This window comes from Mauremys reevesii, linkage group 7 (genome assembly GCF_016161935.1).
Source record: "Mauremys reevesii isolate NIE-2019 linkage group 7, ASM1616193v1, whole genome shotgun sequence".
NCBI classification, from domain to species: domain Eukaryota; kingdom Metazoa; phylum Chordata; order Testudines; family Geoemydidae; genus Mauremys; species Mauremys reevesii.
Window position 1 is genome coordinate 19,737,674 of NC_052629.1, and position 27,248 is coordinate 19,764,921.

Here is a 27,248-nt window from a genome sequence, read left to right on the forward strand (position 1 = left end):
TTCTCACACAAAGCAGCACCTTATTCTGACAGTAGCCCTACTGATTTTAATGTGCGGTGTAAGGTACTACTCAGCTTGAGTAAGAGCATCAGAGTATCTGGTTCCTAGTTTAGAGGGAAAGCCATAGATAAGACTGACATCCAACAAGAATATTTCATTGGTTAAGGGAACTTTGTTGTTGAATCGCAGACGGCTGCACAGGATAACTAGGGGAGTCGTTCTGGCTTGGTGTTCTGAGATGCAGAAATCCACTTATCCTGTACAATTCCTGTTTCTACACCAGTCCAGAACTGATAGGATCTTAACAGCAATTCCAGCAAACTAAATATCTCCTCAGAAAACTGTTGCATAAGTATTTAAGACAACCAGGAAGCAGGGCAGTTTGTGTGTTTAAGGGCATTAAAATCCAAATGCTTCATCAGCTGAAGCAAAGGTGTCAGCCAAACACATTCTTAGAGAGAGCACCAACCACTTGCCTTTGAGGTTGCTACCGCTGTGATAGGGTGGACCCATATATCAGCAGTTAACAGGTTTGTCTGGCCTTGCTTTTGCCATATCTGGGCTCAGGGAAGCATGAACCAGGATGGCCTTGGTCTACAGATATTTATATTTGTGCCCTATTTTTCCTTATTTTGTGACACACCTTTGACAGAAAAGGGAATATGTACCTTATAAATCTGTTTCACCAACATAGAGAATGTAAAGCCTGCCCTAGCTTTGCTCATGAACGGTAGAAGGCTGTAGGGAGAAACTCCTGAAACGAGGTGTATGCCAGTATTTTGCCACCTACCATCAAATATCAAACACACAGTGATGAGACCATTTTCCCAGGAGAACTTCCTGCTTTCTCAAGTTGTCAGCCCCTACATTTTTATGTCTGGTACACAGGCTGCTTCCATGGATTTAAGATACATCCCTGCCCAAGATGAGAGACAAGTTTCTGACCAAAGGAGACTGGACCTAGAACCTTGCTGCTTGTGAACAGGGGAGTGGTCTAATTCTACCTTCACTGCCCTGTGGTGATTTACTAAGTACCCGAAACTCCCGATAGCTTATAAACCTGCCATCTGCTTGAGAATGATTACATGATGTCAGATTCTTCTTCTGTCCTTTTCCTCTGCAGAAGACAAGCTCTGGGAGGCCTCCCTATTCCGAGTTATCCCTGGTTATCGGTCATCACAATTTGCTATGTTCACAAGTTTATGCCTTGGATCAGATTTTTAAGCACCATTTCAGGGACTGAGGGGAACTTCACTGAGCCAGGAGTAAACACCAACTTTTGGAGATTTTAAGAAAAGTGAGCCCTGGCAGAGGAAGAAAAAAAAACGTGGTCCAGGATAACACTCTGAGCCAGGAGAACCTTCAGAAGCTCAGGTCTCGTCTACACATAGCTCTTGGCCGTTGTAGCTGAGAGTGGGTTTTTTGTTATTCTGAGTGAAAGTGGCCAAAACTTTCCCCACACTGAACATGGAGGTAAGGAATGTGAGAACTTCTGGTCCCTGCCAGTCTTTAATCTGGGTTTCCATTCTCTGTGCTCTGCTGGTGGTGCACCTTGAGGTGGCAGCAGGATTCTCTTGCCCCCACAAGCTCCTAGGCCTCTAGGGTGCACCCCCTTGCTCCCAGGGGCTTCCCTCTTCCTGTCTGGAAAAAGTAATTCAGGGTGGCAACATTTTTAAACTTTATTGGGAGGAGGAGAAGAGCTGAGATGGGAGGTGTTATGTTGGAAGGTGTTAACAGCTGCCATCAGGTTTCTTTGGCCTATAGGCAATTACAGAGGTGGGTGAAGCTGATGTGTGTGCACTAATTAGATGCCAAGGACTCAGTATGTCCACCCCTCTTCCCCTTTTGGTTTTTCCTATTTTCCCTACAATCAACAGGGTTCTGCCCATAGAAGCCAAGAGCATTCCCTGAATTTTTTGAATTGATTGGATGCAGTAGTCAAAAGTTATCACATTACAAACTAACTAGACAGACAGATGCCACCGAGTTGAGTATAAGGCCTTATTTTTCTTGGCCAACACTGCCTTTGCAGTTGCTGTTTTAATTACATGATCACAGACTGCCTTACACTATATTTTCTGTTTTTTCCTCTGTTTCAATTCCAGTTGACAGATGTCATGATCCCTAAATGAAGTGATGAGACAGTGCTTGCCATTTCTCCCTATTTTGTCTCTTTTAATGGCTGCAGGTGCACACATTATTCAAACACTTTCCCCTGGAGGCTGCGGGTCTTAATCATCCTATTAAAGTGACTGTGTATCTGCCATAATTTTCACATTAAAAATAATCTAGTTTCATTACACACACACATGGCTATTCGAATTATTTGTTGTGAAGAATTCATCTGTTGCATTTAGCCTTTTTTATGTTTGCAAGTTGTCCTCCATCATTGTATCATTTTTGTTCATTATTGAAGTTGCTCAAGGAATATTTTGTATGAAGATATTTCATCCTAAGGAGTACCTGAGAACTATTCTTCAGAGTGAGTAATAATCCAAGTATGGGACTTTGGAATCTACTATTTGACATGTGTAAGCTATGAGGCGGGGGGCTTGTCTCCATATGTTTGTACAGCACCTAACATAGAAGAGGCCCTGACCTTGACTGGAGCATCTGATCATTACTATAATATATGCAGTAAAGAATACTAATGATTAGTAACAGGCCATTGTTTCTGTTCCCTGAATATATATAAGTGGGGGAAAGTAGAGAGTATAAGTAGAATAAGACACGGTGCAAGAAGCAGGAGGGAAAAAAAAGATTCCAATAGCATTGTCGTTACTGTTCCACATAGGCCACTGGTAGCAGCAGCACAGGACAAGGATGTGAACAAAATAATCCCACTAAATCAAACAGGTGAAATCAGTGGATTCTTTTTTAGTATAGAGTCTATACTTTATTCTCCGCTTCTAGCACGACTCTCTCACTCATGTTCTTCCATTTCGATTGTCTGCAGTATGTAAGGCAGTGGTGCCTGGAGTCAGCTAGTCAGGCCCCATTTGTGCATGCGGTCTAACTGCTTGCTTTCAATACTGTGGGTGATAACTGCCTAGATATGGGGAGCAGAAATGTATGTGATGAGCAACACAAGTCAGCTGCTGTGTATATATTGGATGTGACTAGGTTGCAGAGAGCAGGATCCAGGAACTGTGCTCATCCTGCCCTGTGGCAAGTAGTATAGTGAGTAAAAGTGATTTTTCAAATGTCCTGTGTCTTTAAGAGACTTTCTACCTTAGGAATGGTTAGTCCTTTCTGGAGAACTTGTAAATAAGATGCTGTTTTTAAATGAATGCCATGGTTAGTCAGCCAAAGAGGATTAGGTAATAGGTATCTTATTAAAGCTATCTTACGGTGTGGGTTGCAGTATGGAAATTGTGGGTTAATTTATGGAACAACATCCCAGTCAATCTGAAAACTACAAATACTCCTAGCGGTAGCAGGCAGGTAGCTGTGTTCAGAGTGAGCGCTAGGCAAGTACTGTCAATGCTCGGTGAATTTGAAAATCGTTCCTTAAGATGGCGAGTGGCAGTTTATTTTTATTTTGCCATTTTAACTTTCTTTAAAGTTGAGTGGGGTTGTTGGTTTTTTTTAAAACCTAATATTCCCCTGCGTCATCTCCACTGAGATATGCCAGCTTCCTGCACGGAGTTAGTTGCGCTCTGCTACCTTCTTGAAGCTGCTCTCTCTCCCATTCTTCAGGAGACTTGGTTTATTATTCCAAAAAATAAAAAAGGTTTTTACCAGAAGTTTCAGGGGTGCACGTCATGAAGTCCCTCCCCCTTTTGTACAGATTGTAAATTCTGTAGGGCAGAGACTGTCTTTATGTGTGTATCCAGTACCTAGCACACTGGGGGCCTGAAAGCCACCCTGTAATAGAAATAAATAAAAATAATAATTCTGCTGGTTTGCAAAAGGGAAAAGCAAACCCCCCTTTCAATTCTTTAGGAGTCTTATTTTGTATGCACCTTATGTCCAAATGTTTACTGCATGTGAGCTTCCTAAGAGGAATAATGCAAGTCTCCTTTGTGCAGCGACAGAGTGAGTTTTGCTAAACACTTTCATGCCAAAGCAGGTCAGCTAAGCTGATACAGCCTCTAATTAGCACTCCTGCCAGCTTTACCTGCTGCTGAATGGCACCCCAAAAGGTGTGACATTCCTTCCTCCCTTTGAAGACACCAGATAAAATCACTTCCTGTCTGGATTTTAGGGTCAAATGCTCAATGATCATTATAAATGAGGAACTAAACCATCAATCCTAGCAGCGGGAACTGCCTTTTGGAAATAAGATTTGATCTATGTGGTTGAATGTTCACTCCAAGCGAGTCAGTGAAACAGACTTCCACAATATTCCCTTTATAGTGCACTAATTTCTAAAGGAGGGAGGTGGCTGGGGGAGGGAAAGAGCAGAACAAATGTTCTATGATTTTACACTGACACTGCAAAAATTGGTGACATAGGAAAAAAGCAGAATGAAACATTTCTAGAGGTGAGCCCAAGCCAGAAAGTCTGTCCTGCTCCAGAACCTATTCTGTAGGCACTTAAAGGGTTAATGTTGATTTCTTTGGCTTTATAAAATGACAAGAGGTACTTATGTATGGGCCGCTGAGCAGTGTTTGCCAGTACAGCAAATAATTGGTATAGTATAACAACGCTCAAAGCCTTTCTGCACCCAGAAGCAGTGCTGGCTATCTGTGCCACTTCCACATTATTATCGACACCTGCCTCTGTTGGGACCACATGTGCTCCTCTGTACTCCTTACTCCTGCTTGCCGCAACACCACAAGAACCACCACAAAAAAAGCCTCACTCCTCCAAAACCCGGTGGTGTTCAGAGCAATGCTTTTGAGCCTGGATCTACCCGCACATAGTTCATGTTAGTTACATAGATTATAGCACATATAGGGAGGTATCAAAACGTTACCATGGTGTGCAGCAACACATTTGGATTGTTACTTCATTGTTAATCAGAATCATACGCCACCCAGAAACACCCAACTATCATCAGATCTTGGTTAAAAAAAAGATAATGATCGATATTGCCAGCCCCAAATGTTCAAACATCGTGAGTCAGGTGCCTCAAAAGTCATGACATTGGCTTTAAAAAAAATCCCAAGATTATTTTAAGGTGCTTTTTATTTGGTTCTGGCTTCTGAGCCTATAGGGGACATGTTTTTAGCCTTTCCTCAGCAACTATGATATACTGATTAAAAAAAACAACAACAACAGAAGCTGAGATTCTCATGTAATCACTTGTCTCTGTGGGCTGGGGCATTAAGAGCAAACACCAAATACAGTAGGACTCCCAATGAAATTGCAAGAGTTTGCACCACTGTTAATATTGCTCAAGTGACTGACTTATTTTATTTACAGTGGCAGCCACTATGCGCTAGAAACTTTTTAAACATTCAAGGAGGGATGGACTGTGCTTTGTAAACTCACAATCTTTAGAGACAGAACACGATCACACTTGCAGATCAGGAATCAGGTAACTATTAACCACTGCTAAGTCTGGCCACCTCTGTCTTTGTGAGTAAGAGGAGTTGAAATAGGGCATTGTCTTTGGCTAATTTGTCTTAAAACAACTGGGTTCTAGTACCTGGACAGTTCTCATTTCCTCCCCAAAGCCCGCTCTCTTTCTGAATAGCCCTCCAATAGAATCAAGACCAGTACAAAACTATCTGTCAAGACAACAGGTTGGACACACAAAACAAGAGCTTTCCACATGTTGTATTTTTCCCAGTAGTTTTGGGTGGTTTTGAAAACCAGTTTCCCATTCCCAGCCATGTGTTAGGAAGCAGCCTAGCCTCAGTGGAATAAAGTAAAAGACAAATAGCCAGGAATACTGCAGACTCCTACGCTGTGCTCTGATTCTTACTCTAACAAGTCTACATTTGTCGAGTTTTGGGTTTCTTTAATGTCAAACAATTGGCAGCAATACAATGTTGCCGCTCCCTGGGGGCTGCGTGTCCATAATTGCTTCCGTCTGTCAAAAGAAAACACATGAAGTGTATACAACATGCCCACACAGCCATACTACTGTCTTACTCCATGTCTTGAAATGCTGGGTTCTATACTGCTCTTCCTTCTTTACTCTTGATCTTTTTTTCAGGATCTCTTCTTAAAATCACTCACGTGGCATCTGAATTTTTTTTTTGAGAGATGAATTCTGGAGTTTTGATGTGGGGCCCAAGTAAGCATGGAGGGCTTGTCACTCACTGACACACCTTCCACTCCAGCCATCCCCTGGGGAGTGGTAATTTACTGCTGGGTGTATATGCAGTGTTGGTTTAACTACTCTGGCCAGCAAGTGGGAGAACAGATCCAATGCTTTGCTCATTTCACTCCCTTTTCTATTCACCCCTGTCCTCTTGCTCTGGGAAAGAAATAAGCAGGCAGGTTGCCCCGATAACTCCTATACACCTGAACATGAGGTGTGAGATCCAAAACTATTGCTCTCTCTTGCCGGTATGTAATCCAAGTCACAATCTAGTCCCATGTTGGCTCAGAGAAAGCAAAGAGATTAATCAAAAAATTTCACACCTACATAAGGACATATGTTCTTATGTTCTTAAACCTGCTTTCAATTGGGTTTAACTTTTACACCTAAAACAATCTAACTTAAGTTTTGATGTTGTGAAGTCTTACTGAACATCTCTGGGCTAGATGCTCTGCTTTCCTAGACTTTTTGCCCTTTTTGTATGTACGTATCTTAAATTCTGTGAACCTGGATCTTGAATCAGAGACGAAAGAGGAGAGTACACATGTACCCAGAGCCTGAGATGAAAAATTCATATTAGCATCCAAATTGTGAGCACCCATCAAAATTCAGGGGTGCACCAACATGGTGTTCAGCATGTGTAAGAGCAAAGGGCTAATAATGAAACTCAGACCCAGATCTGAAACCTAACCTTGCCAAACAGTGTTCAATGGTTTTAGTTTAAGCCGGTTTCTTACAAATATACATAAATGTAGGTGGAATGGCAGTGATCTGACCTTTTTCAAATCTAATTTGCAGTAAAATTGAGCTTAAATGGGGCCACAGCTGGTCAGAACATGTGGGTTGTTTTGTGAGTCACCAGATACCCTATTCACAATGATATCTAGCAGTTTTAACAAGTTGGTAATAGGTGCAGCCTACTTGCAGTTATTGCTGTAGAATAAAACATACCTTCGCACGCTCTCTTTCTCTCTCTGTCCTTTGGGGATTTTTGTCATTTGAAAATATCTTCCGCTGCTATGGCAAGAAATAGACAGCAACTAGTCAACACACACAGGACACAAGAGACCTTCCTATCACTCTAATGAAGAAAAGTGAGTCTGTCGGCTCCAATGCCCTACATTAAAGAACCCACCATATCTTTTAAAGGACTAGAACAGGTTTATAAATATTTTAGAATGAGTGTGTCTGTTACAGAGACCTCAGGTGTAGCAAGTGTATTATCTTAAACCTACTCAATAAACCGAGACACTGAGTTGGCCTTTTCTAAAGAAACAAAAATCGAGTTCTTAAAAAAATATATGTCTCACACCAGTCTTGTCTGAATTCAGCTTTTCACCAAAAGTGACCATTCAAAGAACAATCTTAGTTAATGGATATAACGGCAGGATCTTGGCCTTGTAGCATCTGCTGGCAGTCTTCGACAGAACTGTGCTGGTCCTTGCCTCAGTTTCCCTTAGCTCATTCAGGGATGGAACCTATATCCAGTCTTCATCAGTAACTCCAGCCCTGTGGCTGGGTTACTTGTATCTCTTCCCTTCTGGGACTGAAAGGACTCTGGCTGCAACTAAAGTTCTTCCAGGCCCTTTAGTGAACCTTCAATCAATAGTCCCAGGAGATAGGTCCTTCATCTCCAGCCCTTTCCTAACCTCTTTTCCAGTGCTTCCCCCTTAACAGGTTTCTTCCCTTCTTTCTTTAAGAGGGCAGAAATGGATTCAAATGCCAGCAGGCACCCTCTGTAGTAAAGTAGGTTAAAGCAGGAACACAAAGGTGAAGTCCAATATTCCTGTTATTGTTGCCACCTCTAGTTAGTGTTCTTAGCAGTCTCTATCCCCATCCACGCAGGAGTGGGAGGGGGAACCAGGCCCACCCTCTTTTCTGGTCCTAGCCCCAGGGGGAATTGTGTGTTTCAAACTCTTACTGTTTCCATGGGATGCTTCCTACCTCAGGGCCTTATAGGAACCTCTTTACTGGAATTTTATCTAATGCCTACTGGCAGAGAACTGGTTTCTCTGGGCACCTTCCTCTGGCCTGACCATGTGGAGGCCCTGCGTTGTAGCTCTTGGTCTCACTGGCAGCCATACTATTCTGGCTGGATTTATTCTGCAGCCTTTCATCAATGCTGTTGTGGCCCAATTGCTCCTTTTTTTAACCTTTTAGTATCCATTCCTTGTATAGCCTATACACCCCAACACAACAGGGCTTTTAGATGCATCTATTGCCAAAGGAATCTCATGATCTTATTGCTATTACCATGTCTTTCCACCCACAATGTTTGCAGTCATCACTTGTCAAGTTATATCTTAATGCAAGGCTAGATTATGCATGTAGTAGAGAACCCATAGTAAGGGCACGGCTCTGGGGAAGCACTGGAAGCCATTGATCTGAGGTGGAGTAATGAACTATAGCATTTTAAGGGGGTGAAGTATATTCCTTTCCATGTGACCAGCCTTCACACCTTCTCAACTGTCATGCCTGCCAGTGTGTATGAAAGGTATGCCATAAGACCAAAACGTGCAACAACAACTGTGTAATTCACAGTCTAATTGTCAAATTTCAATGGTTTTAAGGCTAAGATCTTTATTCAAGAGGTTTTCACACTGCACAAGTATGACTCACCACTAGCTCCTCCTTATGGCCGGATCTGGTTTAGCAACTCTCCCCCCAGCAGATACTTCCTGTCAATGGTCATTCTCGGCTTGTGGTGGTCTGCCTCTTCCTGTGACTTAGCCCTCCAGCCAGGTCACTTTGAAGTCTCTCCCTTCACTGAATTAAAAGAAAAGGGGGTGGGGGGTATATCATATACAACTGTAAAGACCCTTCAGAAGTCCTTGAACCCTTGCCTTTCACTGCCAGAGCACTGATCCTCATCACTTGAGCTAATAAAGCTGCGCTTTAACCATATAACACTATAAAAATCAGATTCCAGGTCTCTCTCAAGTTGAGCATCCAAAATTAGTTGGCACTTGACAATTCTGGCCTTAATCTCTCTTTACCTCATTTCCCAGCTGTAAAATGGGGACTATAATACCACCTAATCTTCAAGGCAAGTTCACAAGGACTTTTTTTTATTCAGTTCAGGGTTTGGGTGTTATGTATTAAATATAGCCTGGGGTTATACACTGATTAAGGGAAATAGAGAGAGATTGAGTGAGCACTGACTTGATGAATGAAGCAGGGGTTCTGTTAAAAATAGTAAGTGATCATGTAACTAAAGATTGTGTCATCGTGTGTGTGCACAAGGGGGCTGAGTTAAGGTTGCACATAATTCTGGGATTGACTACATTTTGAGTGCTTTAACTTTCAACCTTAATATTCTATAAGTATAGGTGGGGTTTTTGGATGTAGTAAAGAATACTGTTACCGAGAGCCCTCATGTTTGAAAAGAGTGGTGCCCAAATCTTTCAGAGTGCACCTGGAATTTATCTAAAATGTATTGCATTCTACAGGGCTAGAATTATTTTTTTTAAAAGATCGTAAGTAAAATTATGAAAATCCATCTAAATGTAATCAGAAAATTGTTTTAAAGCTTTCTGAGAATTTTGTATTTTGGCCAGTTCCTATATTAATTATTTTTATGGTACCATGCTCACTTACAAACACTATCTATCTGGCAATGCCAAGTCTAGAAATTCTGTAGCTACCTAATTCCATCAAGAAAATGATTATCATCATTCTCCAGACATTTCAAGAGCTTTCAGCACCAACCAAATGATTGCTTTAGTGGTTGGGTCTGCTTACTCTAAGAAAAAAATACAATGGCTTCATTCCAAGATAATTCTACAAATATATATATATATATCTTAACCTTGTTTGAGGCTTTTCAAATATGCTTGCCCTTCTTGGGTTTCAGTGTGTGTGTGTGAGAGAGAGAGAGCATGAGCTTGTGCACATAGGTGTATGCATATGTGAGCATCTCTACTACTTGTGTTTGGTTAGCTCTCAAAATACCAAAATAAGACCATGGGCTTTATGACTTGGCTGAAAGCAACTACAGAATGTTATTTGTCGATATGATATTGCTCCCATCACATCTGATGTAGAGTAGTTTTTGGTACCCTTTTCCAAATTTTGTAGGCATTTTCCTATCCATTGGGGCTTTTGTGAACATTGATTTCTTATATACTTCAACAACCCAAGGAGGTAACATAACTTGACAGGAGCATGTAAGATGTCTGCATCTCATCCGAATATAGAAGAAATATTCTTGTTGGGATTGGTTGGTTGTTTTTTGCTACAAATGGTGAGATACCCTAGTGAGTAATTACCCAGGAAGCACATTTCATGGACTTTATTCTGATTTCACTAGCATTAGTGTAAGTTAGGAGTAGCTCAATGGAGCTATACAAGTGAGACTCTTTGGTGAGTGAAATCAGAATCACACCCTACACATTTCTTACATATTCTTCTCTATTAGGCTACAGGAAAGTACAGAATGTTTCTACTACTCACAGTTTCAAAGGAAATGAGGCATGTTACTCTTTCTTTCAACTGCAGCTCATTTAAACCTTTTATGGAGAATGCTACCTACTGCAACTATTTTAAACTTTGTAAACTGACCGGACATTGCTCGCTTAGTGAGCAACTATTCAATACTTTGTTTTCTCCTCCAATATTTTGTTCACTATGTGACCTCAAGCCTTATTTACTGCACATTATTCAAACCTTGTTCATGACTACAGTATCCAAGTGCTTCACAAACATTAGTACATTTATTTTTACAACATCCATGGGAGTTGAGGAGGTGCTATTATCCCCATTTTACAGAAGGAAGTGATGCACAGAGAGATTAAGGTCACAAGTATCCACGAATTTTTGTTGCCTAATTTGAGATGTCTAGGACTTGATTTATTTATTTATTTAAGAGTACTTAGCATTATGTAACACTTAATATGTTCAAAGCCCAGCTCCCACTGACTTCAGTTGCAGCTGTGGGTGCTCAGCACTTCTGCAAAGCAGACTCCGGGGTTTAAAGTTGGATACCCAGACAATGAGGAACCCACAATTAGTGATGCCCTGTGAAACCCACAATTAGTGACGCCCTGTGAAAAGGTTAGTTTAAGTGACTTGCCTGGCAGCACACAAGAACGCTGTGGCAGGGACAGAAACCAGTTCTCCAGAACAGCATTCAGCTGCCTGAACAATGACACCCTGCTTTGAGACTCAGTTGAGGATAGTGAAATTACTCCTGATTTGCACCTTTGTTGGTGCTGTTCCAGATTGCCTCTCTACACTGCATGTAGGAAGAGACACTCATATAAAACGAGTTCTCTTTAACAGAGCTGTTGCTGCCGAAGAGCTCATTTGCTGTGATTGTTTGCACACCTTGGTTCCCTGTACACAAGGTCTAAGTAACCCCATTATTAGCTTTTTACATGTGAAATTTTGGCAATGACATGGACAAATGCAGGTGCACAACTGATTGTTTTCATGTGCAAAAATGTACAGGCTTCCACTTTTTAAAATTAGTCCTATAATATCAAGAAACATTTGACCTGGCCTGGAGGTTGGTCATCTTACTGATGCCAAGTGACAAGAAAATATTTTAAATTCCAATGTGAAGTCTAGGAATGTATTCTGTTTGCCTGATACTCAAACCCAACCGTGACAGAATCCCTTGGTATACATTGTTAAAATGTCACTTTGTAGGAGTCTCTCCTCTAGGGAGTGGCTTTATTTCCACCAAGGAAAGAAAATGACACAAAGCAACAGCTGATCCAAGATATAACTTCTGTAGATTGAGTTGACAGGATTCCTCCCCCCCAAGATTTTTTGACTATGCTAGTTTACAACCTCAAAATGTAATTACTGTTGGTCAATTTTTATTAGGAATTCATTCTAGCTCTGCAGAAATGTAATTTTTAAATGCATTAAGTCTTTTGAGATATAAATCCATGATGTGTATTCAAATATGTTCTCTTTGGTCAATCATCTTTGATAAGTTTCCTCTAAGAAATATAGTCTGGATAGAGCAACTTTCCCTATAAATGGAGGAAGAATATTGCATCCTGCTTAAAATGTCAAAGGCAGAATCTCATGAGCAAGCATGTTCTGGAGAGACTTTGCAGCACAAAATGGTGTGTATGAGCTTTTGATTAGAATCCACATTACCATGCATCAGTTTTTCTCTGCTTCAAATAATTTCTTTTCTTCCTGCATTCATCTGCCTCACAGCACAAGCACTGCACCTGAGAAGGCTGACAGTTTCCTTTCAGAAAATGGGAGGGCCAGCATTCAACCAAATCACACTGATTTATATCAGCTGAGGATCTGGCCCATAATATTTCTCTCAAACAGCAGCTAGTGGTGCGTATCAAGTAAATGAAGTAATAATCCGAGCACCTGCTGCTTCAATATGTAAGAGCCTGCTTTTAGCTAGCTATCCCAGGCTGCAAAGCTAATAGCCACCAAGCAATTGGGCCAGCTGAAATTCAGTACTTTTCCAAGTGCCTATTAAGTTTGATTTGCAATATGTTAATAGAGAATTATCCCATAGCCCAATGATTCATAATACACCTGCGACATATACAGATGAAATGTACTCTCTGGAATGTCTCATTGCTTTAAGGAATGATAGATTGTTCTTGAAGCCAAAATAGGAATTAATCATTTAATTTGTAAGAATGCTTTTCATTACCCAGAAACTGACTTTATTATGCTGGATTTGCTCTAAACTGCGTGTGTTCGGCACTTCATTTAAAGCTGATAGTGCTGGGGTTATTGAGGTTGAAATGTAGAGTGACTCACGCTCATTAAACTACTTGTGGACACGTTTAGAGGGCACAAAATATTAACCAGTATTTTGTAATGAAATCTTACTGCAAAATTTCAAAGTCAAGCCTGGAGCCTAAATAACTTCTCAAGGCTATTTATCAGTTGAGCAAAGTAGTTCAGAATTTCACAACAATAAAGCAAAAAAGATTTGCTATTAGACTAAGAGCTAGGTGGGTTATACAACTACAGGCAATTGATCAAAAGTGGCCACTGACTCCTTATCCCTCAATTTTTGGATGCCAAACTTGAGATGATGCAATTTCTCTAGGCACCAGTGTAGCTACTTTATGAGATGTGGCTGTGGATTTGAATTAGCCGTGTAAGTGGGAAAATCAGATTGAAAAATTAACTTGAGAATTTTGAGACTTATATTAGTCACATATATATCTGAAGTCTATCTACAGCAGAGAATGAGATTTATAGTGAAACCATCAAGTGTTATCTTAACATAATTCTTTTTACACAATGGAATATTTTTTATAACAAGAGCTAACAGCTCATGGTTAATGCAACTCATGATAGATCTCACTTGAAATTTTGTGTGACATGGGAACGGTTAATGCAGATATTCCTGGTAAAATCCACATAATGCCCATTGAAATGGTGGTCTTTCCATTAGAAAGACAGATTTGATAAAGTTCATGGAATTTGCCAGTTCATTGAGCTAATTTTCCGGACTTTTAAAAATATTGTTCTAAAAACCACTACTACCAAATTATCTGGAGAAATGGAGCACACACCCAGAGTTGCTGTCTGAGTGTGGAAACAATAGGAACTCAATAGGAGGGATGGGAGCCAGATTGCAGGATTCAGCAGTGGAGCAACATGAGGATGAGAACATGAGGATCTGCTATAGAGACCATGTTCCAGAGACTTGGCTGGTTTTGTTGGATTTAGACCGTAGGATCCTTCACCTCATAGGAGAAGAGGACTAGAATTTGCTGTAGGCTGTGAAAATTGCACGGTTGTTGCACAATCTCAGGAAGATGTTGAAGAAAACTGTGGGATCATCACTTGTCTCCCAACTTTAAGGTGCCCTAAAGAGGGTCTGCACACCATTCCACTGACAGTGAGGGTAAATCTGGCCAAAGAAGAGCCCTAGGGGGATGTACTTATGTGAGCACGCATATTTTGCATTTGAACTTGTGATTTTAAAAAGTACTAAAACCTGAAGACCCCTGCCTTCCTCAAAAGTCAAGTCTGTAAACGAGATTTTGATTGATAATATTCACATATTATAAGTAACCTGTTATATGTACAAGTGGATATATGAAGTAAATGTTTGCTTCAGAGATTGTGTCACTCTTCTATCAGAAGTTTAACTCTGATTAATATATACAGACAATATTTCACAAACCTGAAAAGTCTAAGCTGTGGTCTGTTCCACAGTAGAGTGGTAAGATGAGGTACGGAACAGGGGAAAGAAAAATTATACCTAACATTAGCATCCTGTTTTCCTCAAGCCTATTAAACATAGATTCTTATTTTTAAGGGATCATGCTGATCATCCAGTCTGACCCTGCATCTTTAACTGCAACTCTATCTCCTGCTAAATATTAGTGGTGGGTTCTGTTCAATGACTATTGGTTATCTTTTGAATGTCCTTTCTCTCTTTCCCTTTCCTCACCCCCGCACTGCTGGAACATACAAAATCCACTTCTGTTTGGGTTATGCCAATCTGCACAGAGCAGCTGGGGGGAGAGGAAGAATCTCTTATAGTAAATGCCAGAGATGGACAAAGTAATTTTAATAAAATAATAAGCAAACTGGTCATAGAAACACAAACAAAAAAACCTTTCTCGGGTTCCCCCCAAAAACTTGACTAACTTCTCTAGCTCTCTGACCTTTTATTTATTTATTTATTCATTCCATTTTTTAGTAAATCTGCACATCCTGGTTTTAGCTTGAAAGGAAAGAGGAAAGGCAGAAACTCTTTCAGAAAGTCTTGTGAAACTTTCAACTCAGTTTTGGAAGAACCAAGAGCTTCAAATAATTACCACACAGAAATGGCAGAATTTAGCATCGTTGATGATCCTTTCTCAATGCTTAGCAGCTTCAGATAAAAATGGATGGGTTCTTAAAAGTAGTGTCCACAAGAATAATATTCAAGTTTTTCCATCCAGGTGATCATACTGGAAGTATCTTCAATTTACAAGTTTTGCTTGCACTGCACAAAATGCTTTTGCGGCCTGATCCAACTTTCATTGTAATCAGTAGAACAACTTTTATTGACTTCACTTAGAGGTGGATCAGGTCCCTGGAGGATGAACAAAATGTTAGTTTCATTCTCCAGTGAGTTAAAGGTCTCACCCTTCATGCTAAACAAGAATGTAATTATTTAAACACATGATATGTAATAAAAACTAAATCTATGTGATCTGATCCAGATCTCCTGAGGTAAGGAATAAATCTTGAATTTAAAACACTATGGTCTATTCAAGTGAGATTATGACTGTCATTGATCCTCATTAACTGAGCTATTGAAATACTGTCACATCTAGGGTATGAAAATTTAATTCCATTTTTCATATTCATACTCACTAGCAATAAGGCTGACTCATTTTTGTAAGATCCTTAAATGATGGTTTGCACTGAATACTGAAAATACTGTATTCTGTTGATATTAGGATAATTCTGAGTTGATAAGAATGAATTTGATGTTGACATAATTGGCACATTGAGCTTTACAAAACAGCTGCTGTAAAGCCAGTGAGATTAAAATATAATAACTTATTAAAATATCCAGTGCCTGACATTACAGCATATTAAAAAAGAGGTAAATGTCACCCAACTGCTTTCTCTGAACAACAGCATTAGTACTTGGGAAAACAAAATACAAATTTGAAAAGGAAATGGAATTTTCAGAGCAAGAAGCAGCTTTTAAGAACAAGAGCTTTGATAATGATCGGTTTATATCCCACATAAGGTCATTTTGCATGGGCTCTCAGTGGGAGTTAGGTGCCTAGGCATTTTTGAAAAGCTCACTAGGTGCCTATCTGCATCTTTTGGTGCCTAAACATCTTGAAAAATCTGGCCCTTAGGTTCCTAAGTCTCACTGAAAGGCAATAGGACTTAGGCTCCTAAGTGCCTGAGTCCCTTTTGAAAATAGGACTCAGGTTCCTGAATCGGACACTTTTGATAATTTTACCCCCAAAACATTTACAGTAGCTTAAAAAAACATTGATTTCCCCCCCCCCTGTTTAATTTTCATCATCATTCTGCATTAGGCTTTATGCAGTGCTTCAATGCTTATGAAAAAAGAACAGGAGTACTTGTGGCACCTTAGAGACAAACAAATTTATTTGAGCATAAGCTTTCGTGGGCTACAGCCCACTTCATTGGATGCATAGAATGGAACATATAAAAAGAGTATATATATATATATACAGACATATAATACATTTGTTTGTCTCTAAGGTGCCACAAGTTCTCCTGTTCTTTTTACGGATACAGACTAACATGGCTGCTACTCTGAAACTTGTCACAATGCTTGTGAAGTATAAATTAGAAGGATAAAAGTAATAAGTATAAATACTGTACATTAAAAGACTTAGTAGTGAAAAATATGGCCATTTTCAATTGTATTGGGTTGAAATGTGATGCCAAACAATACTCAAGTCAGTACTGAGTCTCTCTAGACTTTATGGAAGAAGGAGCAAAGCTCCTATCAGTGCCCAGTTGATAGAAACTATATGAACAGCATGGGCGAATTGATTTAGAGTTTCTGAGTCTCATCTGCACAGTCAAAAGAATTCATTAAATGTGATGGCTTCACTGCCTTCAGGCACAATTTCACCACTCAGAAACCATGTTACAATGTCAAAGTGAAATAAAACAATGTCATTTCAAGTTAAATGGCCTTTTAAAAGGAAATTACATAGAGAAAGTACATTAGAATATGGTTATGGCTGTGACTTAAACACACAAAACTGGGAAGATCCTAGGATAAAGATTCCACAGCATCTTTAACTTAATTTGCTGAGGCATAAGAACTATAAAACACGATATTTTATAGTTCATTTAAACCGATAGGAGTCTTTGAACTGACTTTATTTAGAGATGGAGAAATCCATTAGTATAAGTGAGCACATAATTTATATTCCTTGGCTTCATTTTAAAATTGATTTACACACCCACTGCCCAACCTTCTAATAGATTAGATATTAAAATACTGATATCTCACCCTTCTGCTGCCAACTGACTGATACCATACTAAGGATAAGCAACTCTGCTTCTGTAAAGATTCAAATGGAAGGGCCAGTTCCTCAACTGGTGTAAAAAGACGCAGCCCTGTCAGCTTCAGATGCGCCAAGCTGCTTCACATAAGCTGACATCTGTCTGTACAATTTTATATAACAAGGATCATTACAGTAATGCACTTAGAAATGTGAATTGTTGCTAACTTGGATTGAATTAGGTAAAATGAAACAAATATGCACATACACTTAGGGTGAGAAGATTCTGATATGTAAGGAGATGTTGCAGGGTGGTCACCCGCTCCTGCCCTGAGGGGCTTAGAGCAGCCCAGCAGAGGGCTGTGGCCTGGGCAAGCAGCTCCGAGGCTGATTGGGAAAGTAGGCACAGCTGGGAGCCACGCCCCACACAGACCACAGCCGGCTTTGAGCCAGGAGCAGTCTCTAGCTGTAGAGGGGGATGGACCTACCTACTGTAGGGACCTGAGTGGAGCAGGGCTGGGGAAAGGCAGAGGATCTGGGGAGGCCCCAGCCTGGAAAGCCCCAGGCTGTGGCCTAGCAGAAGGCCAATGGGTACTGGGGGTTGCAGAGGGCAGCCCATGGGTAGGCAAAGGCAGCAGGTCCAAAAAACCCCTTGCCTATGATGAGTGGCTTTTACATTGCAGTCTGCCCCAGTGAGTGGGGCTAGATGGTGACTGGCAGTAGCCCATTACTGAGGCAAGGTGGGGATAGAGGGTTGGAGGTTCCCCTGGGTAGGGAGACCCTGAGACTGTGGGGGCATTGCCAGGGGGCAGCACTCCACAGTGGCCAAGTGGCAGGAGGGACATCGGCCTACAGAGTTTGCTCTGGAGGCTGGAAGGGCTAATTCCCTGGATGACCAGCAGGAGGCGCTGCAGGGGTGAGTCACACATCGCTACAGGAGACTAAGGGTAGGTCTACACTTACCTGCCGGGTCGACGCGTAGAGTTCGACTTCTCGGAGTTCGAACTATCGCGTCTAATCTAGACGTGATAGTTCAAACTCCGAATGCGCTCCCGTCGACTCCGGAACTCCACCACCGCGAACGGCAGTGGCGGAGTCGACGGGGGAGCCGCGGACTTCGATCCCACGGCGTCTGGACGGGTGAGTAGTTCCTACTAAGGTAGTTCGAGTTCAGCTACGCTATTCGCATAGCTGAACTTGCGTACCTTAGTTCGACACCCCCCCAGTGTAGACCAGGCCTAAGAATGGATGTGAGTGCTTTTGTAACTTCCATTAGTACATGGAAATCCAAGGAAAAGACAGCACATTTCTATTTTATACCTGCCAGGATTTGGAGAAAGAGGAGATGGCTGAAGGCTGGTGTTTCTGTTTTAATCTTTTGCTTCAGTTAGGCAGCTGAATGTGTTATTTGGAATGGGCTGTTTGTTTGGTTTGTTTTTAAATGTCAAGTAGAGCTTGAGCAAAGTCCTTATTTGTGTAAATGTTGAAAAGGATACATAATAAAATGGAGTCATTTCTACCCACAGAAAAAAAAACCTGTAGGGCTGTGTCCATTTTAATGCAGTACAGATTGCATTCTACTCTATCAACCCAATGAATGCTATGTCCAAGGAGAGAGAGTATCTGTTATAAGGATGTAGACTAAATAGAAAACATGATAGTGATATCTGGTTTTATCAGCATAAGCTTGTGGCTAGGGCCTATCTCTAGTTCTGAGAGTAACACCTGCTACTTCAAAATGTATCTCTGAACTTGAACAATAATATCTCCTAGTCACTACAGAAACACAGAGTTGATACCCTAGTTCAGTATTATTGTATAGCATGCATAAGTAGTTACAGTCCTGAGCTGAAATCCTAGAGCCATTGAATTCAATGGCAAAACTCCCTTGGCCTTTAATGGGGCCAGGACTTTACCCTGGGAGCTTTAAACTTCCATGTATCAGAGGGGTAGCCGTGTTAGTCTGGTTCTGTAGAAGCAACAAAGAATCCTGTGGCACCTTATAGACTAACAGACGTTTTGCAGCATGAGCTTTCGTGGGTGAATACTTTCGGCTTGCATCCGAAGAAGTGGGTATTCACCCACGAAAGCTCATGCTGCAAAACGTCTGTTAGTCTATAAGGTGCCACAGGATTCTTTGTTGCTTAAACTTCCATGTGCACTCTAGGGGATTTTCTGCCCTACAGGGTGTACTCCACTGAATAACACAAACTTCTTGAAGAAAAGGTGATTGCTTCCTACTGGACAGAAGGACTGTCATGACTGTGCTGTCAAGGTAAGTGCCCATTACTGCACCAAGTAAATGAACACCATACTTTCCAGCCCAGAGGTGGAGCAATCTTCAAAGAAGAAATTTTCACTGATGAGTCCAGAGTGCATACTGGCAGGCTTGACAGCTGGAATAAAATGGCATAAGGTCACTTTCATTAGTCAGAATTCTGCATTGTGCTGGTACATACAAGCACTAATGAAAGCTAGTACAAGAGTGTAGAAATCACTACTCTTGGCATCTAAAGTTAATGAGGTCTTTAACAATCTGAGCAACAGACAGGCACAGATTTTAGCTAAAAGACTGACCAAATAGAAATCTCTTTAGTATTGGATTGTGGTTCCACACTTGCAAGGGAAGAAAACCTCCATTTAGAGGATATGGACCTCTTTTAGTTGTCCCAGAGGCAGAAAATACATCAGTATAGAATAACTATTTAGCAGCTCTGGGGTGGACTTCACTGCCCTTACTTGCATTGTCAAGTGCCTTACTCTGCAAATAGTCCCATGGACACAAATGGAATACTTTCAGAGTAAGGTGCTTCTACTGAATATGAGAAGGGATATCTAGCCTTTAGGAGAAGGAAAGATCCACCAGATGGTGCACCCAGATGTGGATCAGGAGACCTGGCTTCTTTACCCAGCTCTACCATTGGCACATTGCATGAACTGTAGGCAAATCACTGTGTGTCTAGGATTCTACATCTGTCAAATGGAAATAATGTTTACCCACCTTTGGAAAGCATTCTGGATTTCACAGATAACTGAGAAAGGGGTGCACATTCTGCTCCTAAGTATCTGTATTAATAACTACTATTACATGTTGCCACCTTCTATACACTTACTAAGTACAAATTTTTCAGTGAAAGAGACATGACTTCTCATGGAGTGAAGTACTACTTAATTTGAACAAAAGGAAGCACAGTCTGGCTTTCAATAAATAGGGGGGTGATGCATATTGGTTCTCAGACATGAATGTCTGTGATAAGTTTTGCATCCCTTTGGTAATGTAGATTCTCATATTGACGGGGGTTCACTAATTGCAGAAGAAATACTTTGAGGGAGAAGTAGGAGCCTGCTACTCTTTTGCTGACCAGGCCTGTTAGGCCAAGCCATGGTAAATAGCCTGTATCCGGTAGGCAACTGGTGGTGGGAAATGGACACAAAGAGGATGGGAGTTGCACCAGTGTGGAATGTCTGTGAGGAGCAGGGCCAAGGGGATGGATAGGCAGGAGCACAATGGGCTCCCTGTTACAGGGAGGCACTATTGTTATCTCCATAGGCATCAGAGTAACAAGTTCTGCCTTATACTTTCCAACTTCAGTTTTTGGTGACTTGTGCTCCTGTACTTGTGCACGTACACATCTGCAGATGTATATTTGTTCTGGGTGGCACAGGAAGACAGGACACCAGGAACATGGTTTAAATAGGCTGCAGCTTTATTAAGAAACACATCTGTGAATTATCCAGAAATAACCCACCCAGTGCAAGTTATCCCTCCTTCCATAATTTCTATCTCCTGGGGGAGGGCTGCTAACAGCTCCCCCACTCTTAAGCTGTTCTCAGCACTGTTGCTGGAACCCCATCAGCCTCCCCTCACCTGAAGGTTAAGGAAGGGGGGATGGGGTTGTCTTCTCATGTACCAGAAATTAAGAGTTCCAACGCCATTCTCCAGCTTTTTTAGGCGATGTCTTCTCCTAATCCACCTCCAGTTCTGGTTTACCAGGGAACCAGACCCCATATTGAACAAGTATGTGCACTAGGCACCTGACAAAATGAATTTTAACAACCTAACCTACCCACTGTGTCCCTGGGCTGCTGAGTGGAAGTTAAAAAACCCTCACACTGGCCACAGGCCAATCTGGCAGTGAAGGAAAAATTCCTACCAAGCTCCAAAAAGTAACTAGCAGGATGCCCACAGCAAGGCCCCAAAATCCAGTCCCATTCTAATCTCAAGGGGAAGGGAGAGGGAGGTTTCTTCCCAGTGCAGAATGGCACCATTTGGTAGCCAATAAGGTTCTGCTGCAACCTTCCATCCAACTGATCAGCCACCTAGCTTCTCTCCTCTAGTCCATGGAGAAGAGAGGGGTGGGAGGGTGTAATCCTTAAAAGGCCAAGGGTTTCTTTCCCCTGCTGGCCCAGACAAAACCTCCTCACCTCTGAGGCTGTTAGGAGGGTATTTTGAGAGAAGTAAGTGTACCTTCATATCCTGTACTACTCCCTTCTGTTCTCCTGATCTTGTAACATAGGAAGCCTCCTGTAAGAAATGTTTTGGTTGAAGATCCAGCATCAAAAGTCAATGAAGTGGAAACTATAGATGCCACAGTTCCCAAACCACATACATTCTGAAATTCCACGGTCTCAGAATTTGCCATGGAATCCACCCCTTGCAGCAGAATTGTGCTCCAGAATTAGGCTTTCACTTTTAAAGATGTACCTTTCTAATCTTTATGGTTTTGAAGATAACTTTCTAAAGGTGAACCCAGTATAAACCCATTCAATGTTGCTTTGAGTCGGTTAATAACCTGAAACATTAAGTAGGTGTGGTGTGAACTGCCCCATTTATTTTAACTAGGGGTGCTGATTTTGAAACCTACATGTCTGTTTAAATATCAACATTACTAATTATTGCACTGCTGACCAAATTCCTCCCCATATTTCTCCAGGTACACAAATCTCCTGCTCAGCTGCAAAAATCTCCAGGTCTTCCTTGGCAACTTTGCTGATGCAATTAGGTGTTGGCACTACAAAAATTTGTGGCATATTGAACACTAAAGGAATGAGGAGAGGGTGAAATAAATAAAATTTAACATCAAAATAAATAACATGGGGGCTAAATTATTCATTTTACGTATTCATAGATTGTAAGGCCAGAAGGGACCATTGTGATCATCTAGTCTAACCTCATGTTCAATTTATTGAAAGCCCCTGCTTTTTTAAATTTAAATGAAAGTGCACCAAGATTTGCACCAGAAAACTGAAATATCCAGGGACTTTACCACCCAATTTAAATGCACCTTGGAGTGGAATTTAAGAAGCCTTGACCCTGGATACTTCAGTAATATAAAAGAGAGAGACTCATGCTCTTAATAAATAATGCAACCTTCTCAATAATACAGAATTTAATGAGAGTCCTGCTATTTCCTTGGGACCCAGCTGTGGCAGCATTGTTTAATAGTATTTACAGAACAAGTATGTCTGGAATAGCTTCCATAGGATGGACTAAAACTAGTTATTATGCAAAGGTTGATGATTGCTTTTAGTGTATATTATTGATTCTGCAACCATTTGTCTTTTCTTCATGTACAAGATTAGTTGTTGACAAGAAGAAATAAATTAAATATAGCAGACATGTATTTTCACCAAAGATTTTTCTATCTGAAGTTTATTTTCTTCAATTCTGAATGATACGTTGGTGATCATCTTTTCCAGGAATCATAAGACTGTATTGAGTAAGGCAAAGCTCTAACAGCAATAATCATGGTTTTAGCAGAATTGTACTTGCATTCTTGCTACCAAGTATACAAGGGATGTTATGTTTCTTCTTAGAATTTAGACAGGAAACTAAAAATGTAGGGCCAGGCCCTCCTCTAGTGTAAATCAACATAGCAACTTTGCAGCTGCTTTACACCAACTGAGGAGCTGTCCTGTATTTCTCTAGTTTATTCTCCCCGCAAGTTGATGTGGATTATTCTTGAAAATCCATCCTACCTTCCTGTGCAGTTTTGATACTTTAGTCAGTAAGGCGCAAATCTGGTGCCCACAGCATAGCAACACCTGAAAAACAGTGGCACTGTGATATTGGCACAGCAGAGGGGAGGATTCCATTCCATGACCCTGCATAGGCCCCCCACCCAATGCCCATTTAGCTGGATTGTGTACAGGGAACAAAAACCGTAGCCCTAAAACCTCAGAGGAGAAAAGGTTCTGGAAGCTCAAGAGATTCTTCAATACAAATATACTAATTAGAACTCTTTGATTAGACAAAAACATATTAATATTGGCTATGTATCTTTTACTACTATAACTGGTTTTGATTTAAGCAGAGCTTGTAAATGCCATATGTTACAATGGAGTCTATCTTCGCTGGCGCCTCTGCCTAGCCCTCTGCCTGCGCCGTCGGATTGACAGACTAATGGGCTGCTTTCCAAATTTCTCCATGATTTCTTTGATTCGTGCGAGGTTGGTTTTGCTGATTGTGAAGTCACACTGAGTGGCTCCCATGTCATAACCTACTGCACAGTTCTTGGTGGAAGAGGTATAGCCCTCCGCTTTTGCAGTGACCACATATTCTCCTGGGTTCAGGAGACGCCAGTAATCCCCATCGCTCGCTGTTAAAGAAATCAGAAAAGAAGATTTTCAGACCATTGCTCTTTTGACAGAATTGTCAACACTTATCTACTCTAAAGGTCGATGTTAGGAGTGTGGCCTGAAGTGATACATATAGGACTTGAGCCTCATGTCCAGTTAACCTCCCCCCTTGGCTGTGGTTGGTACCAGACTCAGAAAGAAGTGGGGCACCAAAGGTGGCTGTATTCCTTCTTTACAACCTTCTTTCCCACCAATTTTGGGAATCACCTGAGTGGCAATTTGGCTCCTGGCACAAGCTGAAACAGCCTTGGGAGCTCATGCACACTCAAGAATTGCTGGAGTGTAGTGGAGCTCTGGTCATGTCCTGTTCCCCAGCCACATCCCAACACCGGGGACCATGAGAGGAGCTGTATAGGGCTAGCTACACTGGTGCTGTTTCACCCAAGGATTCCCCTACACCAAGCAGGTGGCCTGGTCTGCTAGTTATCTTGTGCCACCAGAACAACACAAAGCAATAGAACAGGCTCCAGGAATCTGGCCCATGGCATATGTAGCATTTGCTTAACAATATCCCGCTTCAATAACTGTATGTTTTAAGCAAAACACCATTCCTTCTTTGGAGCCTTTTTAACGACCTTTAAATGGAAAAAAAAATTAAGATGTGCTTATTCTGAGTTAAGTCACAATTTGGAAAAGTAACATGGGCCTGGCTGCTCCCATGTGTGACTATGTAGCCCTCACCTTGGAAATATAAATGAAGCTGCCAATGAAAACAAAATACCACCATGAAAAATCCATTTCCCATCCTAATTTTCTGTAACTGTAAAGAAAAAACAGTACTGATTTCCCAAACAGAATTCTCTGGATAGGTGAGAGATACACACGGCTGAGAGAGGTTTAAAATAACCTGTTTCCCAACACCATCAGCCAAACTAAGTTTGATCTTAACAGTTTGATATTTTGTTGAATTAAAATACACTCACAATAATTTCTTGATTTGCCACTTGGGGGTCCTTTCATACAGCAATCATGTTTTTTCTGTATAATACCAATTCATTGACCGAGAGCCATTTCATATGTAATTTAGGCCATGATTTTCAGCATAGTACTTAAGCACATTCTTCACTTTAAATACATGAGTAGTCCCATTGTAATCCATTGAACTACTTGCATGGATAAAGCAAAGCACATATTTCAGTACCGCATTGAATCAGGGCCTTAATGATTTTCCTTACAGAAGATATTCATGGCTTAATGTTTACCCAATAATTTGGACACTCTTTGGTCTTCTAGTGATGTTATTTTAAGCAGCAAATATGTTTAGTAGTGGATTGGGAGAGGGGATGAAAACTTAGCTTCTTGCTGTAAAATCGTATTTGTTTTACAGTTTACCCTAGTAAAGCCTGCTGAGTTGTAGGAGTGCATTTTCAAGGGTCCCTAGGATGTAATACTATATATAAAGAAATGTGACATCTCCCACAGGAAGAGTTATTGTAATGTGCATGTGAAATGACATTACTATTATTGGCCCTGCCCGTGGGTGACTAACAATACAATGTTGCTAAAATGAAAGACAATTAAGATGAAAAGGTTGTATGCTGGGAATAAGAGGACAGACTGTGTTAGAGCTTTACTCCTTGCATCTATGTAAAGGTATAAAATTGTATATTGGGGGCTGGATAAGCTAGGTGTCATGCTTTGACATAGCAGGAATCAGTAAAAAAAAACTGATCATCTAATCATCTCCAGGCGTTACTGTGAAACACACCTGGTCAAGTTACTTCTCGTAGAGTAAAGACTGCTCATTTTTCTACCAACCAGTTTGAGAGTGTTTTAAAAGAGGAGATGGGCCATATTCTCTGCTGCTATCTGGCTACTGTGCACTTCTTGGGAGTAGGGGGCGACTCAGGTGGGGAGGGATTATGATGGAGCTCTGCTTCACTGTGCCTGTCCTGTACTGGTGCAGTGTCCACCACAGGAATTTAGAGCTGGTTTGGGGTCAGCCCTGAGAAACCACCTTGGTTCCAGATGCACAGGAGTAATTGAGCGTATTTTCTCCCAGACCAAGTGGGCGGGGAATAGTGTAGCCTGACTCTGCCCCATGCCCATTATGCTGTCCAGCACCACTATGCTGGTGCAGAAGGGTGTCGTACTTTGCAGTGGCAGATTAGACACTGGGCCAATGGAGCCCATGCCAGGGGTTCTGGACAACTGTGGGGCCCTGGAAAATGGGAAGGAGCCCCCAATTGCTTAGGCCCAAGGCCCCACATAACTGTAATCCACCTCTGGTACTTTGGTGCTGTATAAGCCATCAGCAAATTACTTACTTCTCTGGAGCAGGAGGAAACAAAGGAAATTTTGTCTCCGAGAGGTGCCTCTTGACCACAGTACCTTGTAGGATATTACAGTGGTGGTGCAGTTTATGCATTGCACTTTGTACAAGGTTGTGCCTAACAACACAATTACCCTTTGGTGCAGCCACACATTTCTGACAAGCATTTGTCATGTATTTTAGCATAGCTTGAGAAATACTATAAAAGAAGCTACACATTCAACCACCACCAGGAAATAATTATAGAGCTAAATACAAACTATTGGCAGGATTTACTTATTTATCTCTTTTCTGTTTTAAAACAAGTAGAGTTCATTCCAAGAGTCTGCTCCTGTTACCCATAATTTAATCTCAGGGTACTAAGAGATTTCATTCTCTGGGCTAAATGGACTACATCAAAAATTCCTGCACAGATGGTAGAGATATGTGATCAAAAATATGGACTGGGGATTAGAGAATATTAAGAGGTACTTTGGTAAACAAAGAGGTAGTGTACTCCAGTTAAAATGACAACAATACTAGGAAAGATAATCAAATTAATATATGTAAATAGACTCCAGAAGGTACCTTGATCTTGTTAACAGTGTGACAGATAATAAAATAAAAATTAGGAGGAATAAATGATAATGGGCCAGATCTTCAGCTGGTGTGAATTGGTGTAGCTCCATTAAGTCAGTGGAGTTATTCTAATTTACATCAAGGGAAGATCTATCTCAATGCTTTATTACCAACAAAGGGCCCTACTATGAAGTTAATTTGCCTGCCCAAGGAATGATGGTGTATGCCCATAAATAGTTGAGTACTAGGCAGCAGCCAGCAGTGCTTCAAGATAATGTATTATTAGTTAACCCACTAAAATAATAAAATCTCTGAACAATTAGAGAGAAATGTTAGATGCAAATTCTTTGTTTTGGATGTTGTAACAAACCCTGAAATTCTTACAAGATTCTCTGAAATAAAGCTTTCTATGAGAGTGTCATGCAAACTTGAGTTAATGTATGGTTTGCTTGAAAACCATGCAAAACCTAGGCACTGTGGTGACAGGTGCTCGAGAGAGAGAGAGAGAAATACTGCAATTTTGACTGAGTTTCACTTTGACATTTGGTGTTCAAAAGTTGGGTGTGAAACTATATGAAACAAAACCAGAAAATGTGGCTCACCATAAACCAAA

The 27,248-nt window shown here is 41.1% G+C and overlaps 1 protein-coding gene and 1 long non-coding RNA gene across 6 annotated transcripts in view; both read right to left on the minus strand.

Moving 5' to 3' along the window:
• Window positions 1-7,167: 7,167 nt before the first annotated feature.
• LOC120409368 lies at window positions 7,168-12,440 on the minus strand. Its single transcript, XR_005601270.1, has 3 exons — window positions 12,329-12,440; window positions 8,837-8,978; window positions 7,168-7,234 (listed from the first exon to the last, which is right to left on the minus strand). It is a non-coding gene; the product is annotated as an uncharacterized LOC120409368 (long non-coding RNA).
• A 10,657-nt stretch (window positions 12,441-23,097) lies between these two features.
• CPXM2 (carboxypeptidase X, M14 family member 2) overlaps window positions 23,098-27,248 on the minus strand; it is a 123,423-nt gene continuing 119,272 nt past the window's right edge. For all 5 annotated transcript variants that reach the window (XM_039481913.1, XM_039481912.1, XM_039481911.1 and 2 more), the window contains one exon: window positions 23,098-23,765. In XM_039481913.1, the coding sequence (XP_039337847.1) occupies window positions 23,512-23,765 (254 nt within the window). In that variant the 3' untranslated portion in view covers window positions 23,098-23,511. The remainder of the gene's footprint in view (window positions 23,766-27,248) is intronic.